The following is a 27,832-nucleotide window of genomic DNA, read 5'->3' as shown; positions in this document are numbered from 1 at the left end:
CAGCAGTTTGATCCACTAGAGGCGGTTTATGGCAAGATGACAACTCCGACTGCAAGATGGACTGATGATTTTTCCATCCCAAAGGTGGTAAGAGGAACCCTGCAGAAAACGATTGAGGGTGAAGACAGAGGTCTTTTTGACAGTTTTTCAAATGGGCACCAAGAAAGAGAGAAAGCTCCTCCAGAACGACGGGCAGAAGTATTGGTGCCATACTTAATGGGGGAGCCTCAGAAGGCCTACTATGACTTAGCCTTGCAAGACACTAAAGAATATGTCAAACTGAAATTTTGGCGCTTGGAGGTAACGATGACTGTCAGGCCGCAAATGTTTGATCTGCTGTCCAGAGTGGACATTGGAACTGCCCAAGGTACTGAGTACCACGATGGCAATGAATCAATGAATATTAGAAAACTTGGCTTATACTCGAGTATATACGATATATATATATATATATATATATACTAGACTGTGGCCCGATTCTAACGCATCGGGTATTCTAGAATATGCATGTCCCCGTAGTATATGGACAATGATGATTCCAGAATTCGCAGCAGACTGTGCCCGTCGCTGATTGGTCGAGGCAACCTTTATGACATCATCGTCGCCATGGCAAACATTATGACATCTACGTCGATACTGTGCCCGTCGCTGATTGGTCGAGGCCTGGCGGCCTCGACCAATCAGAGACGCGGGATTTCCATTATGACATCATCGTCGCCATGCTGTGCCCGTCTCTGATTGGTCGAGGCCCGGCGGCCTCAACCAATCAGAGAGGCGGGATTTCCAGGACAGACAGACAGACAGACAGACAGAAAGACAGACAGACAGAAAGACAGACAGACGGAAAAACCCTTAGACAATTATATATATAGATATATATATATATATCCTTTGCTTGTGGACGGTTTATGAAGCACCAATAAACCAGCATGGACATTTAAATGGAAACGCTTCCTGTGTTGCCTCACGACGTACCCAAATGAGTAGCAATCCCACGAGGGGGGACAAAACCACTTTTTCTTTTTCAATTCACCACTTAAAAATAAGCTATATAAAAGTTTGGCATTGCCGTAATCACACCGGCCTGGAGACTAATATTTTTAGCACACAATGAAGACCATAAAAACAGAACCCAACCCACAATGGCCATTTCATTGCTCTTGGAATTGTTTTCACCATTTTCCAACATGGATAAGATTTATGAGCGACTCTTACCGGTCACTGACGCTGATGATGGTTTTTTTTCGGGTTCACTCGTCGTTCCATCAGAACTTTCCTGCAAGAAACAAATATTACAGACATAATAAAAGGGAAAAACAGAGCCCGGGTTTGTGTTATATCCAGGCTTCAACCAATTAGCCATAAAATGAGATGGATCACTCAGCCTTGACCAGGGGCGGACATATCATTGGTGTGACGAGTGCAGCCATACAGGGGCCCGAGGGGTAAGGGGGCCCACTGTCACCTTCACTTTCACCTTCAAATCAGCAAGCAGGATCTGTTACAGACACAAAGAGGGGCCGAATAATGTTCTTACAAAGGGGCCCACTGCAGGGTGCAGACCCAAACCCTGGACTGTCCGCTCCTTCTGGGACAGTTAGGACTAGAGATGAGCGGATCGATTCACGGGTCACTGGTCCGGCGCCCAGGTCAGTGCTACCTGGCGGCTGATCAGGAGGCCGTAAATCTCTCACCATCCTGCATTTCATCACCAGGGCCGGTGCGACATCTGTGCGTCCTGCTCATCTCTAGTTGGGACCTGTGGATTATTTTTGTTCTTTCATTCACAGTCGGAGCCGCCAGACCTTTCTCATCTCTATGTAGCTTCACTATACGACATCTGGCTTTTCGGTGTCTGTAAGGCCGTGTTCACACGTAGCATAAATACTGGGTTTTTGTTTTCTGCAGGATCTGTACCAAACTACACAATAACAATCTTCTCTGGTTATTGATGCACTTTTTATGCCTTTTCCCCCTTATTTGATGTGTTTCTGGTGCTGATGTGAAGTTGCGGTTTTAATGTCTTTTTTATTGTACAGAAAAGTTTTGATTTTGCACTTAAAGTAACTGCAGTTTTTTAAATGTGGTGTTTTTAAGAAGCCTCCAGAAAAAAAAAAAAAAAAGCTCCAAAACGGCACAGTTCAGCAGCGTCTTTAGACCACAGGGGCCGCAGTTTTCATGAAATCACATCCACTTTGCTTGGACTGTTAAGCACAGCAGAATTTCTGTGCAAAAAGCGCATAAAAAAACTGCAGCATTTGCAGGATTTCAATAAAACTCCATCTTTGGTGCATTAAAAACGCTGCTGAATTCTGTGGTCTTGGTGCTTTTTTCCTCCATAGGCTTCTATGTGGAGCTTGGGAAAACCACCTAAGGGAAGTAAAAAGCAGCTGAAGTGCAGAATCAAAGCTTTTCTGTATTATTAAAAAAGCACGAAAAATGCATCAAATAAGCGGAAAGGGTATAAAAGAAATGCAGCAAACAAGCAATAATCTGAGAAGATTGTTATTGCATCGTATGGTGAGGACACCTGCAGGGAAAAAAGGTAGGAAATAAACACATTTACATGTGAGCACGGCCTCAGCATTACATTTTTATTATTTTTTCTCTATTAAACCTATAAAAAATGATTGTGATGTTTATTATTTTTAAAAAAAGTGCAGAAAAATTATATATTATTATAGTTACCGTATATAATAATATATTATTATTAAATTATTGTAATTGTTTTTTCATCATTTTTAGTAATTTTATAGGAAGAAAAAAAATCTCTTTTACTTTCTGTTTAGAATACAGAGACATAAAAATACACTTCTATGTACAGATGTTTCTCTATGTAATCTGCCTGCGGAGTCAGAGCCTGCAATACAGACGAAGTGCACACAATTCTACCAGTGTCATCACCAGAACCTGTGGCTCAGCAGTTTAAGCTTCTGACTGTAATGTTGACAAAAAATAAATAAAAATGACTTTTTTGTAATTGATTTTTGTTACTTTTAGTAGTTTTATAGGAAGAAAAAAATGTGGCTTTCTCTTTACCTCAGTATACAAGTAAGAAGAAATAGACTGCTGTATAAAACGTACATGTATAATCTGCTTCTGGGCTCAATACATCTCAAGATTACCAAATTCTCCTATATTTATCATTATGGACTGTGCCTCATAACTAGATCTGATGTATTATAATTTAATTTATGCACAGACATATGCGGCCCCGTCCCCTCAGGAAGCGGAGCTACGGGGAGATGAAGATGTTGGAAAGAAGGCAATATTACAAGCTGGAACAAGCCCTGACGTTCCGGGATGGCGGGACTGAGCCCTCAAATCGGGAGAGTCCAGCTGAATCCGGGACGGTTGGGATCTATGATTTATTAGAAGCCTCATTACATCAATCTGTAGAGGATTTGTAGAAATCTCATCCCATATACCTTATGATCCCGGGGGACATTTTCCTCCTTTTCTGGCCGCTCCGGGGAATACGGAGGACTGGGACTTCTCTCCGAGGGATTTATCGGGCAGGATTCATCTATAGGAAATAACCGCAGTGACTGAATACATTTTCTATATGTGATGAGCAGATGATGGGAAATCTACGAGTGCTCCTGGGAACATCATCATTACTCTCGGCAGCAGGTCGTCCTGTGTAAACAGCGGCAGTCTACGCAAACAGAACAATCATTTCAACGATCGTCCTGTGTACATACCAGTGCGACACACTGTCTAAACAGGCAGTTAAATGACCATTCATGGGTTTCTATGTAGCTGATCAGGAGTATTTTATGGACAGCAATCATGTAGTCTAATGGCACAATAAGACAAAAAGAAAAAGAGTTGGGGGGGACTGTGGCGAGAAAAAAAATGACAAATGACTAGAGATTTGTAAGCAAGGAGCCATGAAGGGTGCTGGCTGACTGTAAGGAGTGAATATGGCATTAATAGGTTTTAACATAAAAAGGAGGGCAGGTGAGACTCAATTTACCTGTAATTATGATCGTGGTCCACTCTTCCGATTCAGGTTCCTCCTTGATCTCGATATTTACATCGAGTGTTGAGACACCATCTGCATCTGCAAGACAAGAGGAGACAGCACTGAGCCAGATGGAAGATGTATTCCGATGCAATGAAGCTGAGGGGGAAAGTCTTTGTGGGCAGGGAATATGGGGAATAGAGATGAGAGAACCTTCCAAGGTTCGGTTCGCTGAATGTACCCAAACCCCATTAGATTCAATGGAAGGCCAAACCAAATGTATACACAACACCTTAAGGGGTGACAAAAAGCTTCCCAAACAGCTATAATAAAGGACGGACACCATGAAATGTGGCATCAATTGACCAGCAGTAGAAATTTGCTAATCAGCCATGGGTCATGCATGAGGTATCAGGGTCTGGGCCACCATTAAGAGCTTTGAATTGAAGTTTCATTTAACCCCTTTCTGCCATCGGACGGAATAGTACTTCCGATGGCAGATCCCCTGCTTTGATGTGAGCCCGCATCAAAGCCGGGACATGTCAGCTGTTTTATACAGCTGACATGTGCCAGCAATAGCGGCAGATGGAATCGCGATCCACCCGCCGCTACTAACTAGTTAAATGCCGCTGTCAAACGCTGCCAGCGGCATTTATCAAGCACTTCCGGCCATTGGGCCGTCACGTGATCGGGGGTCTGTTATGATCCTAGTGGCTGAGGATCACAAAACGGACTAGCTAAGTATATGAACATAGAAACGAGCTCTAGGGAGGTGGTAACTGGACTGACCGCAAACCTGATCCTAACCAACACACTAAAGGCAGCCGGCGAACGTGCCTAAAATCCTGGACATCTCGACGCAACCTGAGAAACTATCTACTCCTGGAGGGAAAGTAAGACCTCACTTGCCTCAAGAGAAATCACCCCAAAGATATAGGAAGCCCCCAACAAATAATAACGGTGAGGTAAGGGGAAAACACAAACGTAGAAATGAAAACAGATTCAGCAAATGAGGCCCGCTAATACTAGAAAGCAGAAGACAGATAGGGAACTGTGCGGTCAGTAAAAAACCCTATGCAAAATATCCACGCTGAGAATACAAGAACCCTCACACCAACTAACGGTGTGAGGGGAGAAACTCAGCCCCCTAGAGCTACCAGAAAGCAAGGAAATCACATATTTAGCAAGCTGGACAAGAAACATAAATAAACCAAGAAACATATGACCACTGATGGTCAAAAAATGAACCAAGCAAAACTTAGCTTCTCTTGAAGAGACTGATAACGAAGGACTGCAGGAGAGCTCCAAAATAGCACTAAACACATTGACAGCAGGCAACAACTGAGAGTCCAGGTGAACTAAATAGGAACCAGCTAACAGATAACGAGACAGCTGATCAGCCTCAGACCTGCAGACTGACACAAAGAACCACCAGAGGGAGCCCAAAGACAGCACTCACACAGTACCAGTTGTGACCACAAGAGGGAGCCCAAAACAGAGTTCACAACAGGGGTCATCGGTGCGTTGGTATAACAACCAGAGGTCTTCTGAAGACCTTTATAGTTGTTGATGCCAGATTGCTGAACGCCACCCTGAGGCCGGCGCTCATAGCAATGCAGTATATTTGCTACATAGGAGCGATGTGAGCATCGCCTCTATGTAGCAGAGCCGATCAGGCTATGCCAGCTTCTAGTCTCTCATGGAGGCTATTGAAGCATGGCAAAAGTTACAAAAAAAATATATATGAAAAAAATAAAAAAAGTTTAAATCACCCCGTTTCGCCCCATTCAAAATAAAACAATAGAAAAATCAAACCTACACATATTTGGTATCGCCGCGTTCAGAATCGCCCAATCTATCAATAAAAAAGAATTAACCTGATCGCTAAATGGCGTCGCAAGAAAAAAATTCAAAACGCCAGAATTACGGTTTTTTTGTTGCCGCGACATTGCATTAAAATGCAATAACGGGCGATCAAAAGAACATATCTGCACCAAAATGGTATCATTAAAAATGTCAGCTCAACACGCAAAAAAATAAGCCCTCACCTGACCTGAGATCCCCAAAAATGGAGATGCTATGGGTCTCGGAAAATTGAGCAATTTTTTTTTATTTATTTTTTTTAGCAAATTTTGGAATTTTTTTCACCACTTAGATAAAAAAGAACTTTGACATGTTTGGTGTCTATGAACTTGTAATCACCTGGAGAATCATAATGGCAGGTCAGTTTTAGCATTTAGTGAACCTAGCAAAAAAGCCAAACAAAAAACAAGTGTGGGATTGCACTTTTTTTTGCAATTTCACTGCACTTGGAATTTTTTCCTGTTTTCTAGTACATGACATGGTAAAGCCAATGGTGACGTTTAAAAGTACAACTCGTCCAGCAAAAAACAAGCCCTCACATGGTCATATTGATGTAAAAATAAAAAGTTATGGCTGTGGGAAGGAGGGGAGCGAAAAACGAAAATGCTAAACGGAAAAAAGCTCCGGGGGTTAAGACCTGGTGGCTAAAGGATCAGTGTAAGCCTTCTTTGCTGGGAGCCCTGATACCTCATGCAACAGCTCAATTGTTTTTTTTTCCCAGCCACATTCATGTGGCACAAACATTAGTTTCCCAGAGTACTATTGGTAAAAAAATGGAAGAAAGTAACACGGGTAGCTGACTGATCAATTGACCCATAGTAGAGCCTTTTCTAATGACACATAAGCAGTCAGCCATGGGCCATGCATGAGGTATCAGGGTCTGGCCCAGCAATTACAGCTTTGAATTTAAGTTTCAATTAAGACCTGTTGGTTAAGGGAGTGGTGTAAGCCTCCTTTTCTGGGACACTTGATACGTCATGCAGCAACTCAATTTTTTTTCCCAGCCACACGCAGATGGCACAAGTATCAGTTTCATAGAGTACTATTGATAGAAAAATGTAAGGATGGTAACACTGGTAGTTGAGTGAAAGTAAGTGCAGGCCTTCCAGTCTGGGAGCCATACTGCTACGGGTAACACACATGAAGGAGACCCAACTTGGAGCACAAACATTTCCCAAAATTATTGTCACACACCACTAAAGTGGCATCAATTTCCACAGATTAGAAACAGTATAATAGGCCACTGACACACCTTCCATTACAGGCCACCCACCAGATGGAGACACAACTTGGAGTCTCCACATTTCAAAAATAGTTTATAACATCAGCAGCAGTAGCAACAGCAGGCACAAAAGCCACAACAATGATGGCACAGACTGCAATAACGCAAAATCAATGCATGACAATAAAAACAACACCATCGCCTAGTCTGCAACTGGGGTGCAAAAGTCATTGGAGATCCAGGACGTCTTCATTTTGATGAAAGTTAGGTGGTCTACACTTTCAGGGGACAGCCAGATGCACTTATCTGTCAGGATACCACCACCAGCAGAGCTGAACACATATTCTGAGAGAGTAAGCTGGCTGCCGGGCATGACAAAACCTCCAAGGTGTGACAGACGAGCTAAGGCCAATCTTCCATTTTTGAAGACCACAAGCAAGGGTCCAATGTCTCCCTGATGGCATTGATATTGAGCTTGAGATACTCCTGCACCATCCTCTCCAGTCATTGACAAAGCGTCAAGTGTCAGACTTGTACACAGTTCTGCTTGTGCACGGTCAGGTCTAAAAAATGTGTGAAATGACGCAAAGAAATTGCTTATGCCACTTACACTGCTGCTGCTAATATTTTGTGGTGACGCCTTGACGTTCCCAGAATTGGAGGTATAGAACTGAGATGCACACTGTGCCTCACTGCTTTCTTGGTGAAAACTACTCTTAAGATGGTCTACAAGCGTGTTTCAATACTCCAGCATGCGTGAGTCCCTTTCCGGGGGGGAACCTTCGGGCAAAATTTACTCTTGTACCATGGATTTAAAAGAGTGGCATCCCAGTAGTCAGCACTGTTTCTAACCCTAAGAAAATGGGCATCATGTTGAAGATAGTGCAGCAAGAAGGCGCTCATTTGTAGGGTGCTTCCATGAGGTCTAAGTCCACCGTGTGTTGGTTCCTCCACATTAAGGCTCATTAGATGAGGTAGATCCTCTAAGCCCAAGGTCTGGGTGGGCACACAGTCCACAGGTGTCAGTGCAGTAGACAGCAGAGGCACGCAGGATACAGATCGCAGAGGGGCTGAAGACCACAGACATGAAACCGATAGCAGAGGTATTTGGAAGCCGCAGGCAGACAGATAACATCCTGAAGACCACAGACAGGTAGCAGAAGTGTTAGGGACTGGTAATTTAGGAGCGACATGCGACTAGCTCTGAGCAGGTGGTAACTATACTGACCGCAGTTCCTGATCTTAACACAACACTAGCAGTAACCGTGGGATGTTCCTGTCACTCCCTGGACACCTCGTCACAGCCGGAGAACTAGTTACCCCTAAAGGTAGAAACAGGAAAGCTATCTTGCCTCAGAGAAAATCCCCAAAGGACAGATAGCCCCCCACAAATAATGACTGTGAGTGGAGAAGGAAATGACACACGTAGAATGAAACAGGATTTAGCAAAGGAGGCCACTTCTAGCTAGATAGACAGTACAGGAAAGAACACTGTGCGGTCAGTAATAAAAACTAGAAAAAGTCCACCGCAGAGAAATGCAAAAATCTCCACACCTGACTAAAGGTGTGGAGGGCAAAATCTGCTGCCCAGAGCTTCCAGCTTAGCTGAATAGATCCATACTGATAAGCTGGACAAATGAGCAAAACATAGAATGTGCTGAACAATAAAGTCCACAACAAGAGGACTGCAAAAGGACAAGCAAAAACTTATCTTTGCTGAACAGGTCAGAGTGTCAGGGAAATCCAAAAGAGCCATGACTCCAAGCAGGAACAATTGACAACTGGCATTGATTGAGGGATAAGGCCAGACTAAAATAGCTGAGCCAGAAAGACGATCAGTGGAAGCAGCTGCTGATGCTAAATCCAAGAAGCAGCCATACCACTCAAAACCACCAGAGGGAGCCCAAGAGCGGAATTCACAACACAGAAGTCCTGGAAGACCAGGAACAAATACCAGAGGTTCTGGAGAATACAGGTAGGTTCTGGAAACCGCAAACAGGTGAAAGAGGTACTGGAAGCTACATGCAGCGAGGAGACGTCCTGGAGACAAAACACATGCAGCAGAGGTACTAAAAGCTGCAGGGAAACAGGTAACTGAAGTACTGGAAGCCACAAGCAGCTGGTTGACATCCTGGAGACTGCAGACAGGTTGCAGAGGTACTGAAAGCTGCAGACAGGTAACTGGGTTAGTGTGAGCCGCAGGTAGGCAGGAGATGTCCTGGAGACTACAGCCAGATTGCAGAGGTACTGAAAGATGCAGGCAAACAGGTATCTGGGGTAGTGAGAGCCGCAGGCAGCCAGGAGATGACCTGGAAGCTGCAACCAGGTTGCAGAGGTACTGAAAACTGCAGACCAACAGGTAGCTGGGGTAGTGCGAGTCGCAGGCAGCAAAGAGATGCCCCGGGAGCTGTGCACAGGCAAACTAAAAGTCTTAATACCAAGACAAAGGTGTGTGTCTTGGTAGGTACGTCTTATTGAGGCCTTTAAAGCTAAACACATGGGAGCACACTGGTCTATTTGTAAAGCACAAGAAAGTTTATCAGACCGGATGGAAGGAGCAGAGACCAGACCCAGGACAGATGTGTAACACTCCATACTCCTATCAAGCAGCACAAAGGGTCTGAACACAAGGTTCAGATACAACTGCGGCACATCAACAACACAATGACAACCTACCTGAGCAGATTGATAGTTATCATAACGTGAAGTCAAACATTTAATTCTGTCTAATTGGGTGCTGGGTGCTTGGAGCCACATGATCAAGCTCCGAGGATGGCTGCAAAATGGCAGTAAGGAGCACTAACTAGCAAGGATGTCTGGCCGCAATTACATTTTTGGCTCTGATTGGCGGCAAATTCATGAAGGAAGGAGGATAGCTGCTAGGCAGTTTGAAGCAACAGGAAATGTTAGCAATTTTTACACAATTATGCTCTCCTTTGGCAGTGGTTTGTGGGACTGGGGTTTATCTACAGCTCCCTTTAGAGATGGCGCTCCTCAATGGTTAGCAGCTGCTTTGCAAGCCTCTTAGGGGCAGGAAAGGGATATGGAAAGTGGACATTTTTAATAAATTTCCATTGCGAGGCAAATAATTAGAACAAAAACGTTGCGATGAGCGTTTCAAAACTGATCTGATTTCTTCCATAGGCTATCATACAAGGAAGTATATAAAACAGCCGTGATTTAATGAAATGACACGTCCCCCATACAGGCGAGTATCAAAACCCGGACACAATAAAACAAAATATAAATAGTTTGTAATCATGATATAAATTAAGAATTGTAAATTATATATGCAATCTCTACATAAAAAAAAAAAATAATTCTGGGAAAATTAGTTTTTAAAATAAAAAATGAATGTATTTGGTGTCACCGAGTCCATAAAAGTCTGATCACAATATACAATTATTTACCCATACAGTAAGCATCAGAACCTGTGTTTTAGTCACTGTGCCTCCCCAAACTATCAAGTCGTCATGTGTACCCCCAAAATATTACCAATGAAGATGTCGGCTCAGTGTGAAAAAAAAAAACACAAAACCTCAAGATGCTCCTCACAAACGCTTCCTGTGTTGCCTCACGACGCACCAAATGAGTAGCAATCCCACAGGGGGGACAGTCACAAAACTACTTTTTTCCCCAAATCACCACCTAATAAATAAGATATATAAAAGTTTGGAATTGCCGTAACCACACTGGCCTGGAGAATAATGGTCCATGGTCATTGATAGCACACAATGAACACCATAGAAACAGAACCTAAACCACAATGGCCATGTCATCGCTCTTGGAATTTTTTCCCCCATTTTCCAGTACAGTAAGTGATAAAATGAATCTTGTCATTCAGAAGTACAACTTGGCTCGCAAAAAAAAAGCGTTTATACGGTGATGTCAACGGAGAGATAACAAGGATATGGATCAGTGAAAGTAACTTTACCGTAGAACAAGATTTATGAGCGACTCTTACCGGTCACTGACGCTGATGATGGGTTTTTTTCAGGTTCACTCGTTGCTCCATCAGAACTTTCCTGCAAGAATCCAATGTTATAGACATAAGAAAAAGGAAAAAAATAGGAGCCTGGGTTTAGCTTATAACCAGGCTTGAAACAATCAGCCCTAAAAGGAGACAGATCACTCAGCCTTGGTGTGATGAGTGCAGCCATACAGGGGCCCGAGGGGTAAGGGGGCCCACTTTCATCTTCAAATCAGCTAGTAGGTCCTGTCACAGACACACAGAGTGGCCGTATAATGTTCTTACACAGGGGCCCACTTCCGTCTGTGTCCACCACTTCCGTCTGTGTCCGCCACTTCCGTCTGTGTCCGCCACTTCCGTCTGTGTCCGCCACTTCCGTCTGTGTCCACCACTGGCCTTGATCTTTGTATAGGCCTTATTGTGAAAAGCTGCTCCCAAAACCTTTTGCATATACTGTATATCTCTGTACAATTTGATGATGTCTGCCTCGTAGACAGAATGATCTGCTGCTAACATCTTGTTACCACCGCACACCTCCACGGGACTTGTAGAGTCTAAGCCTTCATGGGACAGAGTGAGGGACAACTATACATTGTCTGACAGGCGGTTTTAATGGAAGGACTGCCCAGTGTATACTCCACTGCTGGCAGAGAAGTAGAAGTTTTTTCATACCTCTCAACTTTTGAAGAACAGAAAGAGGGACAAATTATTCAGTGCGCGTAGCTCGCTGCGGCAAATTTTGGCCACGCCCTGACCACACCCCAATCCATGGCCATTTACCACAGGGGCGGTGGCAGTGAGAGACAATGAGACGCCCAAGACTGCAGGCCCAGGACAATCCACTGTATCTAGGACAGTTGGGACTAGAGGTAAGGGGACCAATTAACGGTCTCTGGTCCAGTGTCCAGGCCAGTGGTACTGGGGGGCTGGATGGCAGTCCCACTTTGGCTACATTCACACTAGCGTCGTGCACTGCACATCGCTATGCGTCGTTTTGTAGAAAAAACGCATCCTGCAAAAGTGCTTGCAGGATGCGTTTTTTCTCCATAGACTTGCATTAGCGACGCATTGACACACGTCGCAACCGTCGTGCGACGGTTGCGTCGTCACCCAAAAACGTTGCTTGTAACGTTTTTTGGTGCGTCGTCTGCAGCATTTCCGACCGCGCATGCGCGGCCGGAACTCCGCCCCCTCCTCCCCGCACCTCACAATGGGGCAGCGGATGCGCTGAAAAACAGCATCCGCTGCCCCCGTTGTGCGCCGCTTTCAACGCTAGCGTCGTTACGTTGCATTGCGATGTGCAGTGCACGATGCTAGTGTGAAAGTAGCCTAATCTCTAAACATCCGGTGTTTGATCACCCAGGGCTAGTGTGATGTCACCTGTACGTCCTGCTCATCTCTAGTTGGGACCTGTGGATTTATTTTTTGTTCATTCATTCACAGTCGGAGCCTCCAGATTTTTCTCATCCTTATGCAACTTTATGGCCTTTTTGAGTCTGTAGGCAGTGTTCACACATAGCATAAAAATAGAATTAGACTTACCGGTAAATTGGTTTCTAATAACCCTCCACTACAGCACCACTGGAGGATGTCACCACACCCCAATAAGGACAGGAAACACAAAGAAGTCAAACAGCCTGTCTCACATTCTCTCTCCAGTGTTATTCTAAAGGACTATAAGAGTGTGAATGCTTAAAAATATATTTGATGAAACATAAAGAAACAGAAGAGCACTCACCGTCCATGCAAAAGGTCCGTTCTTTATTAATTTATGGCTTCATAATAAAATAGCAGAGCATGGCAGGGAGAGACAGTGGAGAAGGACGACGGCCGTTTCGCACTCCTGTGCTTCTACGGGTACGTAGAAGCACAGGAGTGCGAAACGGCTGTCGTCCTTCTCCACTGTCTCTCCCTGCCATGCTCTGCTATTTTATTCTGAAGCCATAAATCAATAAAGAACGGACCTTTTGCATGGACGGTGAGTGCTCTTCTGTTTCTTCATGCATCGTCATTTGCAACAGTTGGTTTTCTGGAATGAGCACCCGTAGTCCAGAGTGGCTGGAGTTCGCTTTTTAGCTCGGGGAGGTGTAACAGGTGTATTGGCTGATTGTGCGCACTTTTTCTTTTTTTCTTCATTGTTCAGTTTGTTAAAAATATATTTATTATCAACCAATTCAAATTAAAACAAGAAATAATTGAGCAACGGGAGGGAATTACCCGTGTTGTCGTGGATGGTTATTAGAAACCAAATTACCAGTATGTCTATTTCTATTTTCTTCAATTATCCTTCACAACAGCATCACAGGAGGAATGCCAAAGACTAATGTTAGGGAGGGACAAAGCCTGGAGAACCTTTCTCCCAAAGGCCAAATCTTTAATGGACATTAGGTTTAGCCTATAATGTTTGGAGAAGGTATGGACCAGGTAGCAGCTGTGCTGATCTGCTCGATGGCCCACATTTCTCTAGTGGAGTGAGCCGTAAGTTTTTCTGGAGGCGACAGGTTCTGGTCCTGATATGCTTCAATAATTTGTTTTTTTTAATCCAGTTGGCAATAGTGTTTTTTGATGTTTTCTTTCCTTTGTTCTGGCCATATAGCTGGACAAAGAGATTCTGGACTTATCTCCACGGTTGCGTCTTTTGGAGTTAATGAAGGACCACTCTTCGTACATCTCAGAGAATGGAACTTTTCCTCCCTCTTATTTGCTGGGTCCTGGCAGAAGGAGGGAAGAATTATCTCCTGTGACCTGTGGAACTCTGACACCACCTTGGGCAGGAAGGATGGGTCAAGACAAAGAACAAGTCTGTCCTCTAGAACTCTCAAATATAGTTCATTGATTGAGAGGGCATGAAGTTCACTCACTCTTCTGTCTGTAGTGATCGCTACCAGAAAGGCTATCTTCCAAGACAGTTTGTCCAGTTCTATCGAAGATAAGGGTTCAAATGGTGGTAGCGTGAGACTGTTAAGCATAATATTAAGTTCCTAGGAGGGGACTAGGTAAATCAATCTAGGACGAAGACGAGAAGCTGCATCTATGAACCTCTTCACCCAACGATGGTCAACCAGGCTCTGGTCAAAATATGAACTTACGGCTGCGAACTGAATTTTGAGGTTGCTAGGTTTGAGGCCCTTTTTCAGGCCTTTTTTCAGGAAGTCTATGATCTGAGGGATGTCCGATTGGCAGGGGCCTGGAGAAGTAGGCACACACCATGGCACAAAGGTTTTCCATATTTTATGATATATGGCATTTGTCACCGGCTTTCTGCTCTTCTGGAGGGTCCAAATGACTCTGTCTGAGGGGCTTTTAATTTTCAAAATTATGAATTCAGAAGCCAAGAGGTCAGACAAAGGTTTCCTGGATCTGGGTGGTGAAGGAGGTTTCTGATTGGTGGGAGAATCAGGGGACCTTCTATATTAAAGGTTGCTCAAGGTGCCAAACCAGCTTCTCTTCGGGTAGAATATAGATCTGACGTCATGGAGCTGAGGATTGACATCACGAACCTTACAGACACCAATTTTGGGCTTCGTAGGAAGGCTATCCTGGATCTTAGTTGGATCTGTTTTTCTATAAGGAAGAAGAATGTTTGTCTGTGAGAATCTAGTAGAAAACCTAGGAACGTCTTTGCCGTGGCGGAAACCATATCTGATTTTTGATGGTTCACCAGCCATCCCAGAGATGTTGGAATCTGGGTCTTTGTTTATAGATGTTCTTGAAGTAATAGCAGGTGAGGCCACAAGCAGCAAATTGTTGAGATATGGGATTATATAAATATTTTCACTCCTTATGGAAGCCATGACTTCTGCCATAAACTTTGTGAAGATTTGCGGTGCTGATGATCTTCCGAATGGTAGAACAGGGAATTGGTAATGCACTACTTGTCTTCCTCAGGCAACCGCGAACCTTAAGAATTTCCGATAGGTTGGATGAATGGGAACATAATACGCATCCTGTAAATCGATAGTTGTCATGACGAAGTCTTGTCCTATCAGGGGTACTGTCAACCTGATGGACTCCATCTTGATCCTCCTGTATACGATGCGCTGGTTCAGAGGTTTCAAGTTTATTATAATCCTGTGGACACCGTTTAGTTTCTTTATAAGGAAAAGTTGGGAGTAGTGTCCCCTGCCTCTCTCTGCTTCTGGAGCTGGGGAGATTACACAACCCTTTAGACTGGACATCAGGGCATTTGAAAGCTTTGGAGAAGAGAGATGGGTTATCTTCACCCTCTGTGGAGGATAGGAAGAGAATTCTATTTTTACTCCCACCTGGACCGATTTCAGGGTCCATGGGTTTGCGCAAAATTTGCGCCAATGGGGGAGTAATATTGAAATGAGACCTCCTACAGTCCTGGCGACCTTGGAAGAGAAATGTATTTCTGCCCTGCACTGTTTTTGGATAACTCCACCGGCCTGATTTTCCTGTCTCTCTGTGCTGAGGTGGTTGTTCCTGAGAAAGTCGAAAAGATCTCTTTCTGAAGCTTTTTGGCTTGGACAGAGATTTTGTCTTGTATGAGGTCTTCTCTAATAGGTCATCGAGCGCCGGTCAAAACATGTATTCTCTCTTAAAGGGAATAGAACAGAGCTTTAAATTTACATCATGGCTCCATGATTTCAACCAGAGTGCACGTGTTATAGAATTTGATAGAACTGACAAAATTGCTGCCACCCTTACTGATTCGGCCAGAAAAGCCATGGCTTTCTGGAGGAAAGGTAAGGATGCTAGAATATCCTCTTTGGGAGCATAGTAAGGTGTTCTTCTAACTGATCAAGCCACCGAGACATTGATCATGCAACACACGTGGAGACGACATTTGTCTTTAGCAGGGCTGCTGAAGTCTCCCAGGATTTCCTTAAAAGGCTGTCCACCTTGCACTCAAGAGGATCCCTCAGCTGAGAGGAATCTTCGAAAGCCAAGGTTGTCTTGTTAGCCACTCTTGCTACCCAATTGTCAATCTTCGGTTTTTTAAACCAACATCTTGTAGTTTCCTCATCCACTGGGAACCTGTCTCTTAGTTCGACGAGAATACTCAGGCTCTTTTCAGGGGGATTACAATTCATCCAAGATTAAGTCCTGGATGTTTCTGTGTATGGCAAATACCATCTCTTTTGACTGGAGGCCACCAAAAACTCTTCTTGAACTCTTTAGGTATTCTTCTCTTCCTCCATAGTCTCCAAATTCCTCCATATCCTCAGAGGAAAAATAATATTTTTTATTATCCTGGACAACTTCTGGGGCTGGGCTTAGTTCACCCTTTTCAAGAAGTTCTTCCAGTATGGACATCTCTTTTTAAGATTCTGAGTCCATATCTTTTTCCTGGCTAATCTTTCTTTTCTTAGCCCCTGGAGGGATACTGAGAGTGGGTTGGGAGAAAGAGGCCAGGGAAGATTGGATTTCCTGGTGAACTATCCCATTGATCTCCTCCATTAAGGAAGGCTGTTCATCCTTAACAATTTTTTCAGTGCATTTCTGGCATAGAGGTTTTTGATGAGAGGATGATAGGGTTTTTTTTGCATACACTGCACATTTGTGGCTTGATGTTTTAGTTTCTTCTAAAAGAGAGGGGAGAACGAAAATAATGGTAGCACACACAATAACCTGAACCACAGAGAAAGACCCCCAATGCCAGGAAACTTACTGGGACTGGAACAGCGCTGGGCTCTGGAGACGAGAGCGGGAAGAACTTAAACCCTCCATGAAATCATAACAAGACTGGTCCTACCTTAGGGTATTTTCTGTCCGGGGCTTTTATATAGGTGACTGGACCCAGCGCCTTCCTCTTATTAGAGGGACTTCTCCCCCCCAATGTCCAGCTGTGTGGCAAGGGGTTAGAGGACCCTTCAATCACCGGTAGTCATCCCTGCAGAAAAACTCTCTGAATCAGGCCGCTGTGTTCCAACGCAAACCAGAAGTGACATCATAAATAGGTGCCCGGCATCCGACGTCATGCGCCATAGCACGGGAACAAGGTGGAAATCCTGTAGCAGAGGCACCTAGCGCCCCACATGTTAGGGTGGGGTGACATCCTCCTGTGGTGCTGTCATGTGGGGGGTTATTGGAGAAAACTGTCCTTTTGTTTTCTGCAGGACCCACACCATGCTACCCAATAGCAATCTTCTCAGGTTATTTCTGAATTTTTTTGCAGATGCGAAGCCGCATTTTTTAATGTGTTTTATACTAAAGAAAAGTTTTGATTCTGCACTTAAAGATGTAACTGCAGTTTTATACATGTCTTTTTTTTAGGCTCCACATAAAAGATGAGAGAAAAAAAAGGGGGCGCAGCTTTCATGACATCACATCCACTTTGCATGGAGAAATAAACTGCTAAATTTCGGTGCAAAAAAAAAAAAAAATCTGAAAAAAGCACAGCATATACACTACATGTGAACACAGCCTAGATGTCTAAGCAAAGTGGATGCAAGTCCATGAAATCTCCCCCGTCGGTGCGTGTTTTGGTGCATTTTTTTCTCTATAGTCTTCTATGTGGAGCTTGAAAAAAAAACACAAGAGAAAAAAAGCCGCTGCATTTTTAAGTGCAGAAGAATCAAATCTTTACTGTATTATTAAAAAAAAATCATTAAAAATGTGGCTTCACTTCTGTCCCAAAAATGTATAAAATAAGGGGGAACACGCATAAAAGATACGCAGCAAACATTCAATAATAAGAGAAGATTGATATTGCGTCGTGTGGTGAGGACACCTTAAAAAACCCAAAACATTTACGTTACATGTGAACACGGCCTCAGCGTTACATTTTTAAATATTTTTTTCTCTATTAAACCCATAAAACCCATGTATGGATCATGCCGTTTACCAATCCCCATAAATAATCTGATCATTGTGTTGTGCGGGTTGTTACGATTACAGGCACAACAAATAAGTCTGTTATTTGTTGATTTGTAATGTTTTTTTTTGTTTTGTTTTTTAAAAGTTAGAAAGTTAAAACTGACATTATTGTAATTGTTTTTCATTAATTTTTAGCAATTTTATAGGAAGAAAAAAAATCTCTCTTATTCTCCCTCTGGAATACAGAGAAATAGAAATTCACACCTATGTGCAGATGTATCTCTATGTAATCTGCCTGTGGAGTCAGAGCCTGAAATACAGAACAAGAACACAACATTCTCCCAGAGACATTACCAGAGCCTGGGGCTTAGCAGCTTTAGCTTCTGCCTGTAATGTTGAAGATTGTGGGTTTGAGACCTGGGGAGAGTTAAAGAAAAAAAGAGAAAATTACTTTTTGTAATTGCTTTTTATTATTTTTAGTAGTTTTATAGGAACAAAAAAAAAGAAGATTTTGGGTACCTGCTGTAAAATCTCTTTCTCTGAGCCTTCATAGGGGGACACAGGAAACCATGGGTGTATGCTGCTGCCACTAGAAGGTTGACACTATACAAAAAAGTTAGCTACTCACCGGCAGTATATACCCACCAACTGGCAGGAAGCTCACCAGTTAGTGAGAAAGCAGTAGGAGAAGCAACAGGTATGCAACTATCATAAGATAACCACAAAGAACAATAAACAAGGGAGGGTGCTGTTTCCCCAAATGAAGGTTCAGAGAAAGAGGTTTTACGGTAGGTACCCAAAATCTTCATTTCTCTATCGCTTCATTGGGGACACAGGAAACCATGGGACGTCCAAAAGCAGTCCCAAGGGTGAGTAAAGGTAGTACCTTCAAATCAGAGCTCGGGTCACTGCTGCCCTCAACAGGGAGATAAAGTACGCCTGAGCCAGAGCCGCAGCGTGAAGACAAGAAGAGGACATCATCCTATGAAGATGGGAGGCCCCGGACCGGACCGCAACTCCCATCGGACCCGAACAGAATCGGGACCACCCCTGGGTGAATATAATCTAACCTCTTTTTCTTACCTTTCAGGATACATCGGGGGCTTATCTACAGCATTCCAGAATGCATTACAGAATGCTGTAGATAAGCCCCTGATGCCGGTGGGCTTAGCTCATCTTCCATTTTGGGGGTGACAGTTTCCCTTTAAGCCTACAAGTGAACCTTGTAGAACTTGACAAAGGTATGACAGGAAGACCATGTACCAGTCTAACAAATCTACGAGACCAACACCTGGTGGTGGGTGACAGAGGAGGCCACCACTGAGTGAGAGGAGTGTGTGGTGCCCTTAAATGGATGCGATCTGTCCATTAGTCAGTAGGCTTCAGAATGGCAAAGCGAACCCAGCAGGCCTCAATAGACTTGGAAACAGCCAAGACCTTTACGAGTACATTCTGGGATTAAGAAGTGAAACCGCGCATCTGATGAGTGCTGTCCTGGGACGGTAGATACAGAGAACTCTACCAGGTCCATTTTGTTTAGAGACCACTGTTGATGAAGAAAAGGAACAAAAATGGACAAAAGGAAGAAAAGAGAAAAAAAACAGTATCCTCGATGGGGAGAAATGCAAAAAAACACCTTAGGGAGAAAGGTTGGTATCGGACATAACACTACCTTGTCCTGGTGACACCCTAGATAAGGAGGAACGACAAGAGATCTGTGAGTTTGGAAACTCATCTGATAGAAAAAAAGGAGACTGGGAAGGCAACCTTCCAGGAAAGGAGTGAAAGATGTCTCATAGAGGTTTGAATGTTGATTCTTGAAGGACATTGAGTGCTAAATTGAGATCCCAAGGTGTTATCGGAGGCCGGTAGGGGGAACAGCGTGCCGGATTCCCTGCAGAAAGGTCTTGATCTGCAGGCGAGACGCTATAATCTTTCGAAAACGGATGGAAACGGCAGACACCTGTCTCTTGAGAAATCTGAAGGACAGGCCAGATCTCAGACCCAAATGTAAGAAGGTCAAAATGGAAAACAGAGGAAAGACCCTTTGAAAGGTCTGATTAGTTACACACCAGCGGAGAAGATTTTCCACTAATGGTGGGAAATGCGAGAAAAGGAAGGCTTCATAGCTCTGAACATTGTCTGGATAACCCAATTGGAGAATTCGGTTGATTTCAGAAACATGGTCTTAGTCATGCTATTAAATAGAGCGACTGAGAATTCTGCTGGAATAGGGAACCCTGCGAGAAAAAATCTGGGAGATTCTGAAGTCTCTACGAAGTGCCTGTGAGAAAGTTGATTACTTCTACATACCCAAGTCTTCTGGGGCGATGAGAATGATGGGCACTCCCTCAATCTTGATTCTCTGGACCACCCATGAGATCAGTGTTAAGGGAGGCAACAGGTACCGGAGGGAGAAGTGAAGCCAAGGAATTACCAAAGTGTCAGCGCCGATTGCTAGCGTGACGTGTGATCTGGAGACCACATGAAGAATCTTGTGACTTAGACTGGACTGTATTAGGTTGATGTCGGGAAACCCTCAAAGGAGCCACATGTTGTGGGAGACTGAATGGTTCAGGGACCACTCACTGGCAGCGGAACCCTCTCGACTAAGAAAATCGGCGGCCCAGATCTCCACTCTTGGGATGTGCAAATGCCAAGATCATAACCGAATTCACGGCACTTCTGACAATACTGCTTAACTTCAGGTACTTCCTTCAAGGTTCATCTCTGTCACCGCTGTGGCATTGTCGGTTTGGACCCGAAACGAATGGTAGAGAAATATAGGGTCTTGCAAGAAAAGTAGAGCGAGAGGGAGGAACCCAAAATCCAGGATGTTGATGGGAAGAGAAGATTCCTGGATGGTCCATCGGTCCTGGACTGTTAAGTTCTGAAAAGCTGCTCCCCAATTGAGAAGATTGCCTTCTGTAGTAGCGATCTTCCGACATGGTGTGGGAAAGATTTTCTGCAATTGACTAGAGGAGATTAAGTCCACCAGTCTAGAGACTTATTTATCCGGTGAGGGGCGTGATTAGTCAATAGAGGGAGTGAATCGACCAGTCTCATCTTGATGGCAGAAATGTTTTTTTTGTTTTTTTTTTAAAAGGACACATATGAAAGTAGGCAAATGGAACTGCTTCCATTGATGCAACCATCCTACCTAGGACGCTCACACAGAAGTGGAGCGAACGTGCAAATGTGCCTCTGAGGGAGAGAGTCCCACGTGATAGGATCAAGGTTTTTTTTCCTTGGGTAGAAAAAAAACTCTTGATCGTGCTGTGTCAAGCAGCATTCCCAGAAAATTCAATATTTTGGACCAGAGACTATTGGGATATTGATTACCCGGAAAAAAACACGTAAATGGCGAAAAGGGACAATGCTGATGTGGACTGTAAATCACTTTGAGGACGACTGGTCCAGTTTAAGGAAATTAGTACTAATAACTTGAGGTATCTTGATAGCACTTGATCGATTCAGACCAGACCATCTTGGTAAGGAAGTGGGTAAAAATCCTTACATGGGTAACTGCTTACCTTGATGTATGAAAATTCCAAAAAAGGCAGTATAAACAGAGAGATCTTACTACTCTAAGGAGGAGTGCAAGCAAATGCCTGGCACAGGAAATAGAAAAGGCGGAGACAGAGTCACAGATGCGACCAGTAGGGAATGAGTTTCGACCCTGTGACTCGCAGGGTCAGACATAGCCAGGGATTCCGTAAGTTGGAATGGGCTGTCCGGGTGAGACAGCGCTGGCCCCGAGAATTGTAATTTAATCACCGAGAGGGAAAAAACACAAGAGTACAACTCTAAATGCTGAGAAAGGATACAATCTTTGCCATAGAAGATGACTCATTTACGTGATGTTCGGACATCAGATCCAAGGCTGAAGAGGCTCTCGTGCTCTTGCCTGCGGCTTGATAAGAACAAAGTGATATCCAATATGTATAAGAAAGAAGAAGTGCGGAAACAGACAAAGAACTGAGATCTCGCTAGACCCCTTGGACTGCACAAGGATCAGCCATAAAGATAATTGTAAAAGTAGGACCTGACTCACTGGATAGTGGACAGAGCACTAGAAACGCTGCTGCTGTTAGTCATTTTGGGTCTAACTACTGGTTATGGGTAGCGCAGCTGGACTGCATTGCGGAAAGCAATGTGGTTAAGTGTAGAAGGAGGTCCTGACCTGTTGGATAATTCTTGGCAAATCGTATTCACTGGATGGAGGACAAGACCCCTGGGTCGTAACCGTAATCGAGGTGGGGTTATGTGGTAGATAGTGAGTCTGACTTGCTGGATAGCGGGCAGAGCGTTTGGACAACTGCTGCAAGCAGTCATATGGTACATGATAGATGGTGTGACTGACTTACTGGATAGTAGAAAGAGATCTTACATTTGCTGCTGCGATCGGCCATGTGGTATATGGTAGATGGTGCATCCGACTCACTGGATAGTAACCAGGAAACGTGGACCACCGCTGAAAACGACCATGAGGAACGTGACAGGTGGTGCATCTGAATCACTGGATGGTGGGCAGGAAACGTTGGCCGCTGCTGTCACTTACCATGAGATACATGGTAAATGATACATCTGATTCACTGGATAGTGGGCAGGAAACGTGGACCACCGCTGAAAACAATCATGAGGAACGTGGCAGGTGGTGCATCTGAGTCATCAGATGGTGCTTTTAAATGGTACGTCTGACTCACTGGATAGTGGACATGAGACATGGACCACTGCTGCATTCGAGACCATTAGGTACGTGGTAGATTGTACATCTGAATCACTAGATAGGGGTCAGAAAATGTGGACTGCAGGTGTGATCGACCATGAGGTGTGTGTTAAAAGGTACATCAGACTCACTGGGTAGGGGACCAAACACTAGTGCTGCAAACCCAATAGCACCTAAAGTCTAATTCCCCAAGGATGAAAAAGCTGGAGAAGAAATGTACAGACTGCAGGAGCTACATTGGGAAGGACTATGAGATATTGGATACATAGACAAAGGGCCACCATGTCTAAAATAAAAGTGTGTCCTGGAGTCCTGAACTTTTTTTATATATATTGTAGCATAGCGCCTACTACGTGTCTTGGGGAACACTCGCTTGGCAGCAGAATCAGGCACTCGGGCACGGTTTTCTATCAAAACACAGTCTTTTCGGTTTATTTCACATAATGTAAACCACATCCACAGGAACTTGGTAACAGTTTGAACACAGTCTGCATATATTCATCTTTACCACAGTTCGTCTCTTACCCCGGTCAGCATTATACACGGTTTTCAGACCGTTACCCGTTGGCAACCTTTACGGGTTCCTGGACACCCCTTGGCCTCCGAGGTGCCCATACACAATGTCTCTTACTCTGACCCCGGTCAGTGTCACACGGTTCCTTCCCGTTACCTGTTGGTGCCGCACAGGTTTCCCGGATCCCTCTCCTCCACAGAGGTATCCATCAGACGTTTCTCACTCACACTGACTTCAGGTCAGTCCCAGGTCCTCAACACAGACCTCCCAGGTCTACGGTCTCCAGGTGCTTCCAGGACGACTCCACTCGCCGGAGCCTCCAACACCAACCGTCCGTGCTATGTCCAGCACGCAGGCTCTCCAGCCTGGAATGGTCACTGTGTGCTTCCAGGACGTCTGTCCCCACCTGGGACCGTCCAGCACACAGGCCACTTTGCAGTGTCCTGCCAAGACACACGGAAGTGTGTCCACCCTGACAGACACTTACCCACTAACACTCATATTCCACCATGTGCTCCACACACCTCCTTTACATAGGTGTAACCACACCCAGGTACCTGTCACATGGCTAGTCAGGTGAGCGTGACATCACCACAGGTCCTTGCACACCATATATATGCCTCAATGCATATCTCAAGGAGCACACACACAGCGCCCCCTAGCTGCCACAGGGGTCGCTATACCACAATATATATAACATTCGAGACACAGGTGGTTTAAGCTGCTGAGTCACAAGCTCTGGAGGATTGGGAGGGGGAGGTGGAAGCTCTGCTGGAGGGAATTAATTTGTAACGTCTAGACAGCGTCTAGACAGAGCGTCTGGCCCAAACACTGCAGTACAAGAAACTGGCAGACTAATGATGAGTGCGAGTACCGACCCCTGGAGCAGGCCCCGGAACCAGCCAGGGACTAAATTTAGAAAACCGTCCATCAGGAAAGCAGGGTGGCGAGAATCAGGCCCCAGAACCAGCCAGGGACTAAATTTAGAAAACCGTCCGTCGGAAGAGCAGGGTGGTAAGGGGCCGCGGTTGCTCTATAACTGCATGATGATTTTACGTAAAAAACACCATATCACTATTGTGTTTAAGGGGACCCCCCTCCTGTTTTCCCAGGACTTATAGGGAGAGATACCTGTCCTGAAGAACCCGGAATCCATCTTGGCAGCACGATAAGGAAGACGGTCATCAGACATCCTGGAAAAACGGGCGGTTGGAGGGTACCTGGTCCCGGGGCTGTATGTCGGGCAGCTATAAGGTACCGACACCGTCTTCCCACCCTGCACTTCTGGCTCTGTAGCGAGTGGGCTAGGGTGTAGTGGCGAGGACCAGTCCGCATCTTCCTCTGTGCGAATGCCCCAAACACTCTTGATGTGTTAGGGGACATGGGTTTCTGCCTGGTAGACATGAGAGGGTACAGTAGTGACGCAATCACACACTGTGCTCCCGGTCTTTAGGGGATAGAGCGGAGTGATCAATTACACTCCGTTGCCCAGAATCACAGGCTGTATCTGAAAAATAAAGATCATTAAAGGGAACCTGTCACCCCGTTTTTTCAGTATGAGATAAAAAATACCGTTAAATAGGGCCTGAGCTGTGCTTTACAATAGTGTATTTTTTGTCCCCTGATTCCCCACCTATGCTGCCGAAATACCTTACCAAAGTCGCCGTTTTCGCATGTCAATCACGCTGGTCTGGTCAAAAGGGCATGGTGAAATGGCTGTTTCTCCCCCACCTCTTGCTTATCTTCCCGGCGTTGGCGTAGTGTTTTGCGCATGCGCAACTGCCGAATGCACTGCGCAGCGGCAGACAAAGAGCGCGATCTGCGCTATTCACCAGCTTTTCCGTGGCGGTGGCCATCTTCCTGAGGCCGCGCGTGCGCAGATGGAGTGCTCTGCTGCCTGGGGCTTCAGGAAAATCACCGCGGGATGCAGCGCGTGCGCAGATGGAGATCGCGGCGGCCATTTTCCTGAAGCAGAGTTCGCATCTCTGCTTCAGGAAAATGGCCACCGCGATCTCCACGGAAAAGCCGGTGAATAGCGCAGATCGCGCTCTTTGCCGCTGACCAGTGCATTCGGCAGTTGCGCATGCGCAAAACACTACGCCAACGCCGGGAAGATAAGCAAGAGGTGGGGGAGAAACAGCCATTTCACCACACCCTTTTGACCAGACCAGCGTGATTGACATGTGAAAACGGCGACTTTGGTAAGGTATTTCGGCAGCATAGGTGGGGAATCAGGGGACAAAAAATACACTATTGTAAAGCACAGCTCAGGCCATATTTAACGGTATTTTTATCTCAAACTGAAAAAACGGGGTGACAGGTTCCCTTTAATAAAAAACAACAAAACCTAAAGTAGAAACGGGGCAGAATGCAGCCCTGTGTCCACCTCCTACTGACACTAAGCTACAACTGATGACCTTCTGAATCCTGCCAGTCGGTGGGTATATACTGCTGGGGAGGAGATAACTTTTTTTTGTGCATAGTGTCAACCTCCTAGTGGCAGCAGCATACACCCATGGCTCCTGTGTCCCCAATGAAGCGATAGAAAAAAATCTGGATTTTTCTTCACCTCAGCATTCAAGTGAAAAGAAATGCACTGCTGTATAAAATGTACACGTATAATCTACGTATGGGTTCACTGCCTGCAATACATCTCAATATTACCATATTATCCTATGTTTATCATTATGGGCTGTGCCTCATAGCTAGAGCTGATGCCTGCGAACATGGAGGCGTGCGTTGAGAAGAAGTAAATATTATAATTCAGTTTACTTCAGTGCAGACACATGTGGCCCCAGTCCCCGAGGAGGAGCTACGGAGCAGAGAGAGGCGAGTATTAGAAGTCAGGATGGCAGGACTGACGCCTCAAATTGGGACCGTCCCGCTGAATCCCCGTAGGTTCTAATCTATGGTTTATTAGAAGCCTCATTACATCAATCTATAGAAGATTTATAAAAATCTCATCTACCTGATGATCCCGGGGGACATCTTCCTCCTTCTCTGGCCGATCCTGGGAATATAGAGGACTGGGACTTCTCTCCGGGGGATTTCTCGGACTGGATCCATCTATAGGAAATAACCGCAGTGACTGAATACATTGTCTATATGTGATGAGCAGATGATGGGGAATCTAGACGACTCTCAGACCTGTTCTCTACAACCCAGGAAGGTATCCTCTTACCCGGAGATGTGATGGACCGGTGATCCTCCATCATGGCGTCCTTGTACAGATCCTTGTGTCCTTCTATATACTCCCACTCCTCCAAAGAGAAATAGACGGTGACGTCCTGACACCTTACAGGAACCTGACACACACAATGACCCGCCATTAGCAGACCCCTCCGACAGGCGTTATTGTATAATGTCCCAGCATTCCCGGCAGCGCTCACCTCTCCGCTCAGCAGCTCAGTGATCCTATTGGTCAGTTCTAGGATCTTCTGCTCATGTATCAGTGAATGAGGTGGAGGCTCGGTGATGTCACTCGGGGTCCTGCTCCGCCCTCCTGACACACGGGGGGTCACACACTCCCCAGACGACGTCTTCACTACTGTGTGATCCTGTGTATGGGGAGACGCCGATCACTACACAGAGGACAAGAATCCTTCACCTTTCCCGTCATTTCCCTGCTTTATTCCTAGAGATCAGAGTGATGTGATGTGAAGGTCTAATATCTGAGCTGCAATGAGGTCTTTGTCCTGCTCCTTCCACAGGGAGGGGGTGTTTTACTTATGGAACCATCGTTTAATAAAGGAAAAGAGTCCTGAACATAAGGAACCTGCGGAAACAAAACATATAAATATCATAGAGATACTGTAAGAAGGCAGGAGGTAGGGTCCTGGATCGCAGCTATGTGTTACTGAGATGGTTTTATTTTTCACTTAATTTTGGTTCCGGGGTTTAGGAGCGACCAAAAGAGACTGGATGGGAAAGGTCGTTCCCATACAAGTCTTACTGGCTTAATAAAATGCACCTGGTCTAGTTCAAGTAGTAGAGAGCGGAGGCTGGAGCAAGAACAGCGGATTGACAATCTGTACTGCAGCCTGAGAGGTTCCTATAATATAAGTTGGTGAGTCGGTGTGATTTATTTTGCCTTAGGCCGGCGTCACACTGGCGTTTTAATCGGCCGAGTGCAATGCGATAAAAAGAAAATCGCATTGCACTCGGACCAATGTTGAGCTATAGGGCAGCTCCCACAGCCGACTTTTTGTCGGCCGTTTCCTCGGTCCGAGACAATCGCAGCATGCTGCGATTGTCTCGGACCGAGTAAAACTCTCAGCTCACTCGCACCCATATAAGCCTATGGGTGCGAGTGAGACAGCGCACACCACTTGGATATCATCCGAGTGATGTGCGTTATAAGCTGACCCCAGCAATGGAGGAGATGGAGAAATGCATTTCTCCGCCTCCTCCGCAGCTGTGCTCCGATCCTCCCTGTGCGAGAGAATCGGAGCACGGACGCATGACACTCGGCTCCTGCTCTGCTGCGAACAGGAGCCGAGTGTCATTAGCATATCGCATCCGATGCTCTCACATCAAATGCAATATGCCAGTGTGACGCCGGCCTTACCCAGAGAAAGGACTGTTTTGTTATTTATTTGTGCTGAAGGAAGGACGTTTCACTTTGGCGCTGTAAACTTTGGGAAGGACAATAAACTTTATTCTGTTTTGATATATAAACCCTGTACCTCAGGGTACCCCACCCCTAAAGGTTATGCACACCTCTCACATAGGGAAAAATATTTTATGTTAGTGGTTACCTTTCGGTAATAAAATTGCATTAAGTT

The 27,832-nt window shown here is 45.1% G+C and overlaps 1 protein-coding gene across 1 annotated transcript in view; it reads right to left on the bottom strand.

Moving 5' to 3' along the window:
* Positions 1 to 27,832, bottom strand: part of LOC143803641 (uncharacterized) — a 164,317-nt gene that overhangs the window by 117,933 nt on the left and 18,552 nt on the right. The window contains 9 exon segments of the mRNA XM_077281423.1: positions 1,216 to 1,276; positions 3,429 to 3,526; positions 3,980 to 4,066; positions 11,017 to 11,077; positions 18,160 to 18,222; positions 26,017 to 26,114; positions 26,230 to 26,353; positions 26,438 to 26,610; positions 26,775 to 26,823. Coding sequence (XP_077137538.1) covers positions 1,216 to 1,276; positions 3,429 to 3,526; positions 3,980 to 4,066; positions 11,017 to 11,077; positions 18,160 to 18,222; positions 26,017 to 26,114; positions 26,230 to 26,353; positions 26,438 to 26,610; positions 26,775 to 26,823 — 814 coding nt within the window.

Source organism: Ranitomeya variabilis, chromosome 2 (genome assembly GCF_051348905.1).
Source record: "Ranitomeya variabilis isolate aRanVar5 chromosome 2, aRanVar5.hap1, whole genome shotgun sequence".
In the NCBI taxonomy this organism is placed as follows: Eukaryota; Metazoa; Chordata; class Amphibia; order Anura; family Dendrobatidae; genus Ranitomeya; species Ranitomeya variabilis.
The sequence above is the reverse complement of the archived record's forward strand: the minus strand, read 5'-3'. Positions and strand labels throughout refer to the sequence as shown.